The 14,175-nt window shown below is 46.4% G+C and overlaps 1 protein-coding gene across 1 annotated transcript; it reads left to right on the plus strand.

The window, feature by feature from the left end:
- Positions 1–77: 77 nt before the first annotated feature.
- On the plus strand, positions 78–2,197 carry LOC119181076 (heat shock protein 68). Its single transcript, XM_037432251.2, has one exon. It carries the CDS (start codon positions 156–158, stop codon positions 2,064–2,066), a length of 1,911 nt encoding a protein of 636 aa, XP_037288148.2. The 5' UTR covers positions 78–155; the 3' UTR covers positions 2,067–2,197.
- The last annotated feature ends 11,978 nt before the right edge of the window (positions 2,198–14,175 follow it).

Below are 14,175 nucleotides of genomic sequence, written 5' to 3' on the forward strand. Positions count from 1 at the left end.
TTGGTTGACGCTGCTCTCGAAGCTTCGGGGCGTTTCTAGAAAAGCGCGCGAACGGTATAAATCGCGCGCCGCGGTCGAGGAACACCAGATCATTCACTGCTCCCAGTTTTGAGCATTTGTTCTGAGTGAACGCAAGCTAACGCTACACAATCGCCATGCCTGGTAGGAAGTCTGACGCGCCGGCTATCGGCATCGACCTTGGCACAACGTACTCCTGCGTGGGTGTCTTTCAGCATGGCCGAGTTGAGATCATCGCCAACGACCAGGGCAATCGCACGACGCCGAGCTACGTAGCCTTCACGGATACCGAGCGGCTGATCGGCGATGCTGCCAAGGCGCAGACGGCCATGAACCCGGAGAACACGGTGTTCGACGCCAAGAGGTTGATCGGGCGCCGCTACGACGACCCCAAGATCCAGGACGACATCAAGCACTGGCCTTTCAAAGTGGAGAACGACGGCGGCAAGCCCAAGATCAGCGTCGAGTTCAAGGGAGAGCGCAAGCGCTTCAACCCGGAAGAGATCAGCGCCATGGTTCTCACTAAGATGAAGGAGATCGCTGAGGCGTACTTGGGAAAACAAGTGAGCGATGCTGTCATCACGGTGCCCGCTTACTTCAACGACTCTCAGAGGCAAGCCACCAAAGACGCCGGTGCCATTGCGGGTCTCAACGTGCTGCGCATCATCAACGAGCCGACCGCAGCTGCTCTCGCCTACGGACTGGACAAGAACCTGCGAGGCGAGAAGAACGTCCTCATCTTCGACCTCGGAGGCGGCACCTTCGACGTCTCGGTGCTGACCATCGACGAGGGTTCTATGTTCGAGGTCCGATCCACGGCGGGCGACACCCACCTTGGAGGCGAGGACTTCGACAACCGAATGGTCGAGCACTTCGTGCAAGAGTTCCAACGCAAACACCGCAAGGACCTGAGAAAGAACCCGAGGGCGATACGGCGACTGCGTACCGCCTGCGAGCGTGCCAAGAGGACCCTGTCCAGCTCGACCGAGGCGAGCATCGAGATAGACGCTCTGTTCGAAGGCATTGACTTCTACAGCAAGCTCACCCGCGCTCGATTCGAAGAGCTCTGCATAGACCTGTTCCGAAGTACTCTGGAACCAGTGGAGCGTGCTCTTCAAGATGCCAAGATGGACAAGTCTCAGATTCACGATGTAGTCCTGGTGGGTGGATCTACGCGCATCCCGAAGGTGCAGAAGCTGCTACGAGACTTTTTCAACGGCAAGGAGTTGTCTATGGGCATCAACCCGGACGAAGCCGTCGCGTACGGAGCTGCAGTTCAGGCAGCCGTCCTGAGCGGCGACTCTAGCGAAGCCATTCGCGACGTACTGCTGGTGGATGTGGCTCCTCTGTCCCTGGGTATTGAGACTGCTGGTGGTGTCATGACCCGCATCGTGGAGCGAAACACTCGCATCCCTTGCAAGACGTCGAAGACCTTCACGACATACTCGGACAACCAGCCCGCTGTCACCATCCAGGTCTTCGAAGGTGAGCGCGCCCTCACCAAAGACAACCACCTCCTGGGTACTTTTAACCTGAACGGCATCCCACCGGCGCCTCGTGGCGTTCCCCAGATCGAAGTGACCTTCGACATGGATGCCAATGGTATCCTGCAGGTCTCTGCTAGAGACAACAGCACGGGCAAGCAGGAGAGCATTCGCATCACCAACGATAAGGGGCGTCTCTCCAAGGAGGACATCGAGCGCATGCTTGCCGAAGCCGAGAAGTTCAAGCAGGAAGACGATGCCCAGCGCGAGAGGGTTGCTGCCAGAAACTCTCTGGAGACTTATGTATATGGAGTCAAGCAAGCAGCTGAAGAAGCTGGTGACAAGCTGTCCTCCACAGACAAAGACACTGTGCTCTCCAAGTGTCGCGAGACCATTTCGTGGATTGATGCCAACAACCTGGCTGAAAAGGACGAGTATGAACATCGGCTCAAGGAACTGCAGCAAGCCTGCATGCCCATTATGAGCAAGCTACATCAGGGACAGGGCCCTAAGCACACCTCTTCAGGACAACATACAGGGCCCACTGTTGAGGAAGTGGACTGAAACAAATTACTGTAACCTAGTCACTCATCCCTCACAGCCACATACGTCACGTCTTCATAGTCACCTAATTTATTCCTTGTACATAAAACTGTTTTTTGAAGCACCACAATAAAGGAACAACTTATTGTTTACTCCTTTTGTACTGTACTTATTTAATGGTGCTGCTAAGGTGATGACTTCACCTTGCCACCTTTAATAAACACAAGTGCCTGTGGTGTATTTACAAAAAGCAAATGAAGTTTCCAGGTAAGTGACAACAGATTGCAATTTAAAATTGCAACACAGGAGTTTATTTTAAACATAATTAACTTCGAATGCTACTACAATTATGTTGAAAAGACTGAGCGTGCTAACACAAACGCGAGAGAAGCACCACAAATGCTGTTTGCGGTGCCTTGACTCCTCTCTTGTGTTCGTGACTACCTGACAACTAGCTGGGCTTTGTTATTCTACATTGGTGTTAAACATTCAAGCATCTTAAAACAAGGTATTGGCAAGTTAGTTCCACTTCCCAAGTACTAGAGATCATGTATCTTCAAAGAATTCTTGGAATGGGTTGTACATGATCCACAGGTTAAAGCAGCAAGACACGTTGACCAAGCTGCCACTCTTAGGTAATCAAGAGCACCCATGTCAAGAGATATTTAGTTTTATAAGCATTCACATAGGCGACAATTCATTTCGTTGCTTCTGTTGTAAGAAAAACATTAACAGCTATGAAAAGGCAAAGGTCCAAATCGACAACACCATGGTGTAAATTGAACAACCTTGTTGCTAACACTAAGTGCGTTATGTGTAGAGGACAAGTTCTTAATCACAAGGAAAGAGAGTTCAGTTTGGACGTGTTCCTGTTTCACATGGGGTGAAAGAACTCTAACGAATAAGTAGCCATTCATTTTGTGAGCTGATTTGAATTGGGATAAGCTGTCAACATTCATCTCAAGTGGTGCTCCATTAATGTGAATGAAGTTTTTTTTTAATGTGGCACTTCATTGCAGGACAGGCATGTAATTGATGCTCTTAGTTAATTTACTGCAAAAACGCTGGCTCAACCACAATCTAAATGCTGCACACTGCTCATCAGGGGCGGCGCCAGGGGGGGGGCAAGGGTGGGCTGGAGCCCTCCCAAAATTCTTGCCTGCCCCCCCTATGCCCACCCAAGTGCCCGGAAGCATATATTGAAAACCTAGTAGGAGCAGAGCTAGCTTGCCCCCCCGGAGGAACTCACTTTTCGTGGTTGCCCCCCCAGTAAAAACATCCTGGTGCCGCCCCTGCTGCTCATGTGTTTAAAATCCTCTGTCATGTGTCAAGTCGTCAAATTTCAAGCAGCAATAAATCTGTTCTAGCTTTGTTTAACAGCATGTCTAGAAATAAAATTCATATAAAAAACTTACTCTCTCATTTGTTTGCCTTTCAGACTATGAACAATGCTGAGAATTTCGCATCTCTCTCTAATTGCATCAAGTGAGCTTTACCTTTTCTCTCTCTCTCTCTCATTTTTTTTCTGGTCCATGGCAATGGGCAGGTTACTGAAAGCACACGTAATGAAAGCACTGGGAAGTGAAAACTGCAGCATGGAAAGCGTATAGTCGATATGCCTTGTTAAAGCTCTCTTGGTAATATGTCAGAATACTGCAAAAATTAGCCCTGTAAGGTCCTACTTTGCAATGATGAGTTAGCAGACAATGAGACCGTTCGAAGCCGACGTGTTGAATATGTGAGGTGCAATGGGATATTGTACAAATTTTCTGAGAAATAATCACATGCATGTATCTCGGTACATTCCACTACTACCATTTCAAAGTAATCAAAGCAGCTGGTAAGGTAAGGAAGAAGCTAGAAACGGCATGCGGCGGCAGGAAAACATGTAGTGAACAAATCCAGCAACTCCAATCAGATTTGCTAGGCAAATAATTAGCAAAAAGGTATCAGATTTCTTAACTGCTTCAACAAAAGTGTTGGAAAATTAGCAATGCGCACTGTTGGGCAACAATTTTGACACATTGAAGAGGGTGACCTTGAGCCAGACTAAACTTAAACTTTCTGACCTCCGGGAGCCCCAATTGCTTTTCCAGAGAGCTGTGCAATCCCTAACCCCCCAACTTTGTTTTGTAAAAAAACTAAATTAGTTGCCAACGTGGGTAAAACGGGAGTGAGTTTCAATCGTTCAGGCCGCTTGCAGAACCCCAAGATGTCTTTCACACAACCCAGTTTGAGAAACCATGCTTTAAAGGGATGACTGAGCACATTGAGAACTCTTAATGACTCAAGGGCTTTGTAACGCTGTTCTACACAAAATAACATTGCATGTGCACAGCTACACTAAGCAGTGCCACTTGTGGATCTCACATATGCCACTAGGGAGTTGTCAAACAGCGTACGTTAAGTTAGCGTTTGTTGCGGTCACGGCTCGCCCGCTATTTCCGTTTCTTATCCGGGAGTCTACGAGCGGTTAGCGTACAACGCATGCACAGAGGCATGAAACACTAACCGACGGCTTTCTGTATGCTACTCGAAAACCCCCTACTGAATGCATATGTATTGCCCTTTATTTGCTCGAGAACAGGTTTATAAAATACATACATCCTTACTTTGCATGTCACAAAATGCATGACAGTGGTACCTGAACTTGATATCTGAAGCAGCCGAGAACTTGTAATAATTAATGCATTTGTTCTAGCTACATTTTGTAATAACACATTCTAAATATTATAATAGGCATGCCCATTGGGAATGTAAATGAATGCTACAATTAATATGAATTAAGAAAAATAGTGCATTTCAATTAAATTTTCGCATGTGCTTAGATCCTATAGATGTCTGTTGCACGTGACAGCCTGCTTTTCAAAAAAGTGGTCATTTTTTTCTGAAGCCCCAGTTTAGAGAATAACCGGAAACTTTCGTTACATGGCTTAATTACATGGTCTGCATAATGCCAATAGATAAAATACAACATGCAACTGTATAAGCGGCCATATATAGATGCAATATCTGTCGAACATAATTCTTTGGAGGGAAGATATTTGCTGAATCAGAGGCTAAGTAAGAGCTAGTTGGTACAGCGACATTATAAGGACAGTAAGCGCATGTAGACGGGAACAAGAAGACGACACACAAAGAGTGCTCTTTGTGTCGTACAGTACGACAGCTTCGGCTGGCCACTTCTTGTCCAGCACATGTTGCTATGAAAACTATTGTTCAGAGGCACGCCTGAAGAAAGCAACATTTGAGAAAGTTGCCTGTGGAGTCAGCCTGAACATCGGTAATTTCTAGCGACAACGTACAAAAAAAGTTGCGCAAGACAGTCTTGAATTCAGGGTGAATGGCTCACAAAATGAGACAATGGAAATACACCAGCGGTCCTTCATTAGAAACGAAATCTGTGAAATACTGTGCCCTGTTTTGTACAGCTATACAACGGAATTGACCGCTCTAAGAGAAACCCGGTTAGTTTTGAACTTTCAGAAAGCTCGATTTCGGTCGCCATGACTACGGAACTAAGAAAATAAGGATAGATACTGATGACGTAAGCAAACGCAAAGAACCATCAAATGTATGACCTTCGAGATGCGCTCAATGCACCCCAAAACAATAGACAGATATATGGTACTTATGGCATATGGAGCAGACGAAATGTAAACATTTGAACAGATATCTGTCTGGCTAGATAGAAGATTTAAAAGGTTGAAATAGCTCCAGCCAAGCTTGTAGAGAGCCCGACATTTCAGGACCGTCAAAGGGAAAGCCAAAGTCGTGAGGAAACAAGACGGGGAGATGCTTTTAAGACCAATGCAGCCACCCTCTGAAGAAAAAACCTTGACCTTCGGGTTACTGTAACGTGGCAGTATACTTTGTTGTTCTTGGTCTTGAAGAATGTTTCTCATTTCAACACATTTAATGCAGTTATATTAAGGCAAGTCAAAAGAGGTAACAACTAAAGCATAAGCTTCAATGCAACACATACCATTGCTCAGTGTTTCTAGATCCTTGCACTGCTATTTGTAGCGAAATAAAGCTCTTTCTTCACGAGGCAACAATTTGACAATGCAAGTACATCGTACTACGACACTACAGGCACACAGCAGGCTTTCGTTCCATTCTGTAAACAGATATACCTATTAACTCTTACCTTGCCGTAGAAGACTGGCCTTTCCAGTGTGTGTCTACACGATATTTTTTTTATCAGAAACTGTTGGGTGTACAATGGATTACTATATGTGAAAATGTAGCCCATTTACGTGTCTTTCTAATGCAAATAAAATTCAAAGCAAACAACCTCATATTGTTTCATAATTTATTTCTGAAATTCGAGGGAAAAGAAAGAAAACATACAAGAGAAGATGTAAAATTGCATTACACATTACAGCATTTAGATTAAAACAAAACTGATATACACAAATGGTAGCCCATACTATCAGGTACAATATTTCCAAATTTGCACATTCTCAGACAAAAAGTATGTCTTTAACGGGCTCTTATCTCAGCGCCCTTGATGCATGTGCCACTCGGAGAAGCAGTTGCGCGTGAGAGATGTGCTTCGTAGGTGCTGCAAAGTACATTTGTTTTCACTTCCTTCTTGGTGTTCTCGTAGCACGACTTGCAGTTTCTTCGTGTGTCAACCTTTTCCGGCTTGTGCCGAATCCAGTTGGGTGGCAGATAAGAAACTCTGACAGGTTGGCAGTCATTTAGGTTCTAAATTTCCTGGATGAGCATTTCTCTGAATGAAAGCTGATCAAATCAGGAACTCAAATTTAGCTCAGGAATGTCGGGATGCTGTTTGCGATGCTCTTGAAAAAGAATAAAGCTATTTACGCAGGCTATGTCGATACAATGGAAGAACAGTGTTTTCCACAATCGTACGCATTTCCGAAGGACATTGTATGTGCCAATTATCTGCTCAGACTTGTCTACCCCTAACATACCTGCATTGTAGTCAGGCACTAACAAAGGCTTCCTTATTGTTCTCTCAGTCCATCGGTTCCCCTGTTTTTGACGTCTTTTTGCCAAAACGTATTCATTCGCTGTATGAATTGTACTCATTAGATTTACTGCCTTGTGGTCTTTCCACTGGAGAAACGAGATGTTTCCATCCCAGACCCACCGAATGTCCTTTCGCTGAGCCTTCCTTTCCCATATTGTTTCTTTCAGATCGCCGGGAAAGCTTCGGCGATACTTTCTTGTCGTTCCACACGCCAGCGTTTTGCATTGCAGGAGATATTCAAATAGGTGCTTTGAGGTAGAAAAATTATCCAAGTAAATTTTGTACCCTTGTTCTAAGTATTTTTCACAAAGTTTACTGACAACATAAAAAGCCAGTCCATGTGGTCTTGGTGTCTCGCTCTTACCTGTGTAGACAAAGAACTGTAAAGTGCACCCTGTTTCAGATTCAGCTAAAACACACAATTTGTAAGCCCACTTCGTCACCTTATCACGTATATATTGCCTAATTCTTGATCTTGCTTTCGATTTCACCATCCTTTCATCTATTGAAATGGCTTCCCGTGGCTGGAAAAATTGTGCTGACACCTCATTGATATGTTGAAGCAGTGGCCACACCTTCCGCAGTTTGCCGGCTGATGCAGTACTCTGATCCTCCTCCGGATCAGAGACGTGCAAAAAAGCGAGGAGAGAGAAGAAAGGCTTCCTACTCATGATTTTTGCTGGAAGGAGACCGCCGTATATTGACCCAGTGCACAATACCCATGTAAATGAGGAGTGCAATGAACCACAACATCTCCGGCGGCATGACCTCAAGCACAGCCTCCTAGATTTCCCTTGCCTGCCAGATTATCGGCGGTCACTTGGGAAGCTGCCGTCGTCGGAACTGCGGTGGTGACGCCACTTAAATAGGGTCGTCTTCAAATGAGTTTTCATGTTTTTAGAGCTTATATGAAACAAAAATAATGTGAAAAATTTTTTAAAGGGCATAAATGTATTTATAATTAAATACAATTAACCCTATGTAAATGATGTTGCCACGAATGACGTCAGTTTCGCCCTCATTCAGCAGGCAACCACTTTTATGCAAGGCACAGCCTCTAAAATTAGCGAATGCCAAAGTTGATAATCTCAAAGGCCAAATACAAAGACCCTTAACCCTACGTAGGTGACGCCGCCATAGACGACGGGTGTTTCGCACTCATCCGGTAGGCAAGAAAAATAGAGGAGGCTATGCCTCAAGCCAATTAATGGAATTAACCATGCTTGCAGGCGTTGGGACGCCTGCAAGCGTCCCAACGTCGTTGCAACGCCTGCAACGTCGTTGTACGTCGTCGTTGCAGGCGTTGGGACGCGTTCTCTTGCTGTGTGCGCAGCTGTGCAATTAAGAGATTGGGTCTCAGTGTTAGGGACGACGGGGAAAACTGGACAGAGTCGCAGCAGGTGGTGCCCTGCCCCCCCTCCCCTTTTTTCTTTTTTTCACAGTTGATCGTGCCGCGTCGACTGCCCGCCACAACAGGGACGCTACGCTTCCCCTAGCTGTGTCAGCACAAGACATGGCGTTCGGACTCGTGTACATATGACGAATAAACGTCCCAAAGCTGGCTAATCAGAGTGCGTTGGATATGCTACAGCTACGGGGACGCTACGCTTCTCCTAGCTGTGTCAGCACAAGACATAGCGTTCGGACTCGTGTACATATGACGAATAAACGTCCCAAAGCTGGCTAATCGGGGTGCGTTGGATATGCTACAGCTACGGGGACGCTACGCTTCTCCTAGCTGTGTCAGCACAAGACATAGCGTTCGGACTCGTGTACATATGACGAATAAACGTCCCAAAGCTGGCTAATCGGGGTGCGTTGGATATGCTACAGCTACGGGGACGCTACGCTTCTCCTAGCTGTGTCAGCACAAGACATAGCGTTCGGACTCGTGTACATATGACGAATAAACGTCCCAAAGCTTGCTAAATGGGGTACGTTGGATATGCTACAGCTACAGGGACGCTACGCTTCCCCTAGCTGTGTCAGCACAAGACATAGCGTTCGGACTCGTGCACATATGACGAATAAACGTCCCAAAGCTGGCTAATCGGGGTACGTTGGATATGCTACAGCTATATACGCCTAGAAGGCTGCTTTATCGACACAGTTGGAGCGAATTAAGCGCGACTCGCGTGTACCAGTAAATGGGACCCTGCCGACGAGCTGCCGTCGCTTGCAAGGCCCCACCCACAATAAGCACAAACAACAAAAATTCCAAATATTGAATGTTTATTGTCTTTCAGCTCTAAAGCGCAGTATAAAAAATAGGGTAAATAAGAATAAAATGGCAAAACATTTCTCACTACACGCTCATCACGATATGACAGGGATCCTTAAACAGGGTATCGGCGAGCGATGACCTCCTTTGACCGAAAGAAAGGGTCTTCCACATTGGGACCAAACCAGCAAGAATGCAGAGCAAGAATGGCGGGCACATCAGTGAACAAAGCAACACAATCCCTTAGTTTTTGTTGCATTGTCCATCAGCATAAATGTTACCATTGCACCAACAATTCTAGTCTTAAACTATTCTCAATTTAATTTCTCTTAAAAGCATTGATGCAATGCCCGTTGTTTCACATGTAATGCATTAAAAGGCAACAATGTCAAGATAATATAGTTCGTATTCAAATGCAGCACGACTTATGAACTTTACATTACATCTCGTCCAGCTGCAGGCAACGCGTATACTTGCATGCACTCATGACATGATGCACTAATTGAAAAAGGCTACACTGCAAGAAAATGAAATAGAAAGGACAGGTGAGCAAATGGCTATTGCCTTTTTTCACCACCAATCCTAGAGAAATTTGCAATACAAATAAAGTGTAGCATGTAACTTTTCTCCGTTTTTCTTGGATTCAACGTTCTACACCGCGAAGGGAGTAGAGATGTTCATAAGAAACGCTATTCCACCAGTGACTAGAAAAAAAGGGACAGATAGAAGCCGCCCTTTTTTCTCTACAATGCCATGAGAAAGACAACAACGACCAGGTTGCTGAAAATAGACAACACCAGCACGTTTGGTATAGCCTGTGACACCAGCATGGTGTCTATGCACACACTATCTCCATGTGTACACCAAACGATCCATGGTCATTCATGTTATAGGCCAGATTAACCTTGGCAGGCGTTTCTTGCAGATATCTTGTTGCAAAACCATAGAGATGTGTTTCATAATAAAATCGTTAACGAATATAGAAACACAATCTGATAAACTGATTAACAGTTTTTTTTTCCCTTTTTGCTGACGGAAAACAAGAATTCTGTAGTGGTGTTCAGGCACCTCATGTATATAGACAGTGAACAAATTGTGAACTTATAGTTTATGAAAACAAGAAAATTTGTACGGGGCCGCTTTTGGCCTTCCTGCCATATTTGCACATTCCAGTGACAACGCCCTCTAGGCTAGGTTGCGGATGACTTGGTTTCGATTTTTGGTAGGTTTCAGTATGCGCTTAGAAGTAGCGAGCATGTCGGACAACAGCCCCACCCCCCCTTTCTGCTGCAGAAGATACTGTTTCAGTTCAGGCAATATAGTTCCATGTTAACTTGCACAGCCTACTGCTTGCCCTATAGCCCCGTTTTCCTCTTTCAGTCAAAGCTGACGCAAAGAGTGACGATCTGTGGTGAGCATTTCTCACACATCATAGAAACCAAAGACCACAGTGAACTTTATGTGCAATGTAAAAAGCTCCACGCTCCCTCAAGTGAACTTGAAGCAGACACACAGTTCTTTACATTGAATAGTGGAGCTGCCAGGATTGAGCAGACACTTATGAGGGTTGTTCCAAGCCTCAACACAAAAGACAACAGTTTTTCTTCCACGCTAGTGGGCGTCTTGGTTATAACTTGCATGCACCAACACACAAAGTTTGTCACCATCTTCCAAGGCATCCACTTAACAGCGGAAATGTCAGCAACCAGGAATGCATGCAGAACAGTTCCACACACTTCAAGTAGACACTGTTACGAAGTACGATGCCAACACGGTCCTGAAGGCGCCACTGCTTCGTAAACTCGCCGCTGCCAAGGTTACTGGCTGTTTGGTAGCGTGTGTTGCTGAGCTCGTGATTGCTTCTGCGCAGAGCTGATACACGAGCGGTCAAGACGATGGTGAAATAAGGCAAGGTTTATGTACAGCATAAAAATGAAGGCGTTACATATTCGGCCCGGGGGCCGACAGCTTAGGGACTCGAAGAGCCGAGATGTCTTCTCTCTGACGCATACGTCCGCTTCTATCTGACGCATGGGTCGGCTTTTTTTTTTTTTATAGGCACCTGGTGGAGCTTTACATCACCAACGTCTAATCAGAAGCGCCGCTGAATGTGATGTCAGATTCCTCCAGTCGAGAACCGCCACTGGGTTGCGTCATGATCCTCAAATCCGGAGCCGCTGCGCAGGGCTACACCTAAGGATGAGTGATGTAGCCACGCATTGCATAAGACTCGCTAGACTAGATGGCGCCGCTTGCTTCATCGGGCCCGTAGGCTGAGGGAGCTCGCCGTGCGTTGCGTAAGACAGACCGGCACCGCCGCTTGATGACGTCATTGAGATTATGACGTCAGGTGGGCTCGCTCGCTGGCCTTGACACAGACTGCCTTTGGAGAGGCAATGGCATTCGGTGTGGAATCCCAGGCGTAACAGCACACCCGCCGCCAGACAATGCACAAGAAAGACGAGCTGCTTCCACGTGGCTCGGATGTCGGGCACGCTCGTTCGCCAGGTCCCTCCAGGTTCGCCTCCAGGACTATGGGAGGATGTAGCTCCAGGCTCAGTTCCGTGAGCACATCCCCTTCTTGAGGACGGATCCCAGCTCCACTGGCTTGTCGCCACAACTTGTCGACTAGCTTCGCTCATCTCGTCTGACGATTCTTCGTCTCAGCACTTGTTAATGGTTCTGCAACTTGTCAAGAACGGTTCCACAACAGACAACACAAGCATGTGCCCACGGTTACCCGACAGAACACCAGACAAAGTACAATACAGCATATGCCTAGCTACATGTCTATTGGAATTTCGTTCCCTCTACATCAAGAGGCACATGTGGGACACAAGACTCTTAAAATGAGAACTCCAATTTTTTTGCACGTACAACAACGTAATGGAATAGAATAAAACATAAAGTTGGCCCCTTAAGATCACTCTGGACGAGAGCTTTCAGCTAAGGCCGTGATGAGTACAAAATTTTGCCCCGACTCGCCAGCGAAAGACGGAAAGGTGGAGAAGGCACTAACTAAAACGCACGGCTTAATGCATCTGCATTAGTGTTTAGCTTTCCTGTTTTGTGGCAAATGTATAAGTTGTGCTGTTGGAGTATCATCCTCCACCTCAGTAACTGGCGCCTTTTAGGCGACATATTATTTAACCAGGTTAGAGAACAGTGGTCTGTTTCGACCACAAACCTGGAACCGGAGATATAACAGGCTAGCTTTTGAACGGCCCACACAAGGCAAGCGCATTTCTTTTCAAAGGTACTGTATGCCTCTTCCCTGCAGCTCAGTTTTCGACCTAAATACAAAACTGGTCTTTTGTTACTAGCGCTGTCTTCCTGGCACAATATAGCTACCAAGCCGCATTGAATGACAAATCCCTTAGAGAAATCGGGCGCCATGAGAACGGGCTTTTCGCTTAAGGCCTGTTTCAGCTTGCAAAACGCATTCTATTTTTTTGAGTCCCATACCACTTTAACCGGTTCGGACTTTCGAAGTGCGTCAGTTAATTAGAGGGCTAGCAAAGCTAGAGTAGTTTTGCACGTAATGCTGATAGTGTCCAGCTAGGCCCAAGAATGCCCTTATCTCATATTTTGTGGATGGTCGTGGATAGTTCACGACGGCGGATACCTTCATTTCTGAAGGTCTATGCCAGCCACCGCCCCACGTGTCCCATGTAAGACACCTCGCCGCACCCTAGGTGACATTTAGTAGGTTTCATGGTAAGACCAGCTTCTTTCAACCTGTTGAGCACGAACCGTAAATGCTCTACATGTTCTTTGCAGCTATTCGAGAAGATGGCGACATCGTCAAGATACGGCAAAGCGAACTCAGAGAGGCCATTAAAAACACCGTCCATTGAGCCTGAAAAACAAAAGGGAGCATTTTTCAAACCAAAGCTCAGCTTAAGTGGACTATACGTTTCGATTGGAGAAACGAATGCAGCATAGCGGCTAGAGCGCTCCGTAAGGGGGACTTGCCAATACCCTCGCGCGAGGTCTAACGTGGAAATATAACTAGACTGTGACACAGTTTTTGGTATCGGGTAAGTTTGATCTCAAGTTATAGGACACCGATAATCTATGCATGACCTCGGATCTTTTCCCGGCACTTCAACTAACATTAGAGGGGATGTATAGTCACTCTCGCCCGGTACTATGACTCCCAACTCCAGCATTTTATAGATCTCCTGTTATATGATCTGCTTTTGCACAGGGGAACATCATATGGCTTGCTACGGATTGGGTCCTCACAAGTTAGCTTGATATCATCGTGTTCAGTCACCGTTGTGTTTCCGGGACAGTTCGAAAACAAGTCTTTCAACACTGTTTCAACACGAAAACAATCTTTCAACATTTTTGGCAGCAGTGGTTGCGGCTGTGTACAAGCATTGACCCTTGTGTTCGCTCCGTCCAGGTGGTGAATCTTATCTGCACGGCTTACTGGACAGCACTGCTTAGCTGCTCCTGCTGTATCATCGGCACGTGCAGCTACGTCACTGAACTTCAGCCGCTACGTTCGCCATCTACCGGACAAGGAGCCCTACAAATAGACCATCGTTTGCCATTGTTTGTCATTTTGGCAGCAGTGGTTGCGGCTGTGTACAAGCATTGACCCTTGTGTTCGCTCCGTCCAGGTGGTGAATCTTATCTGCACGGCTTACTGGACAGCACTGCTTAGCTGCTCCTGCTGTATCATCGGCACGTGCAGCTACGTCACTGAACTTCAGCCGCTACGTTCGCCATCTACCGGACAAGGAGCCCTACAAATAGACCATCGTTTGCCATTGTTTGTCATTTTGGCAGCAGTGGTTGCGGCTGTGTACAAGCATTGACCCTTGTGTTCGCTCCGTCCAGGTTCGTTGCTTCTCGGTGCACTCCTTTCTGTTTTGCCTTTTTTCTCGCTTCCACTG

This window comes from Rhipicephalus microplus, chromosome 10, assembly GCF_043290135.1.
Source record: "Rhipicephalus microplus isolate Deutch F79 chromosome 10, USDA_Rmic, whole genome shotgun sequence".
Classification (NCBI taxonomy): domain Eukaryota; kingdom Metazoa; phylum Arthropoda; class Arachnida; order Ixodida; family Ixodidae; genus Rhipicephalus; species Rhipicephalus microplus.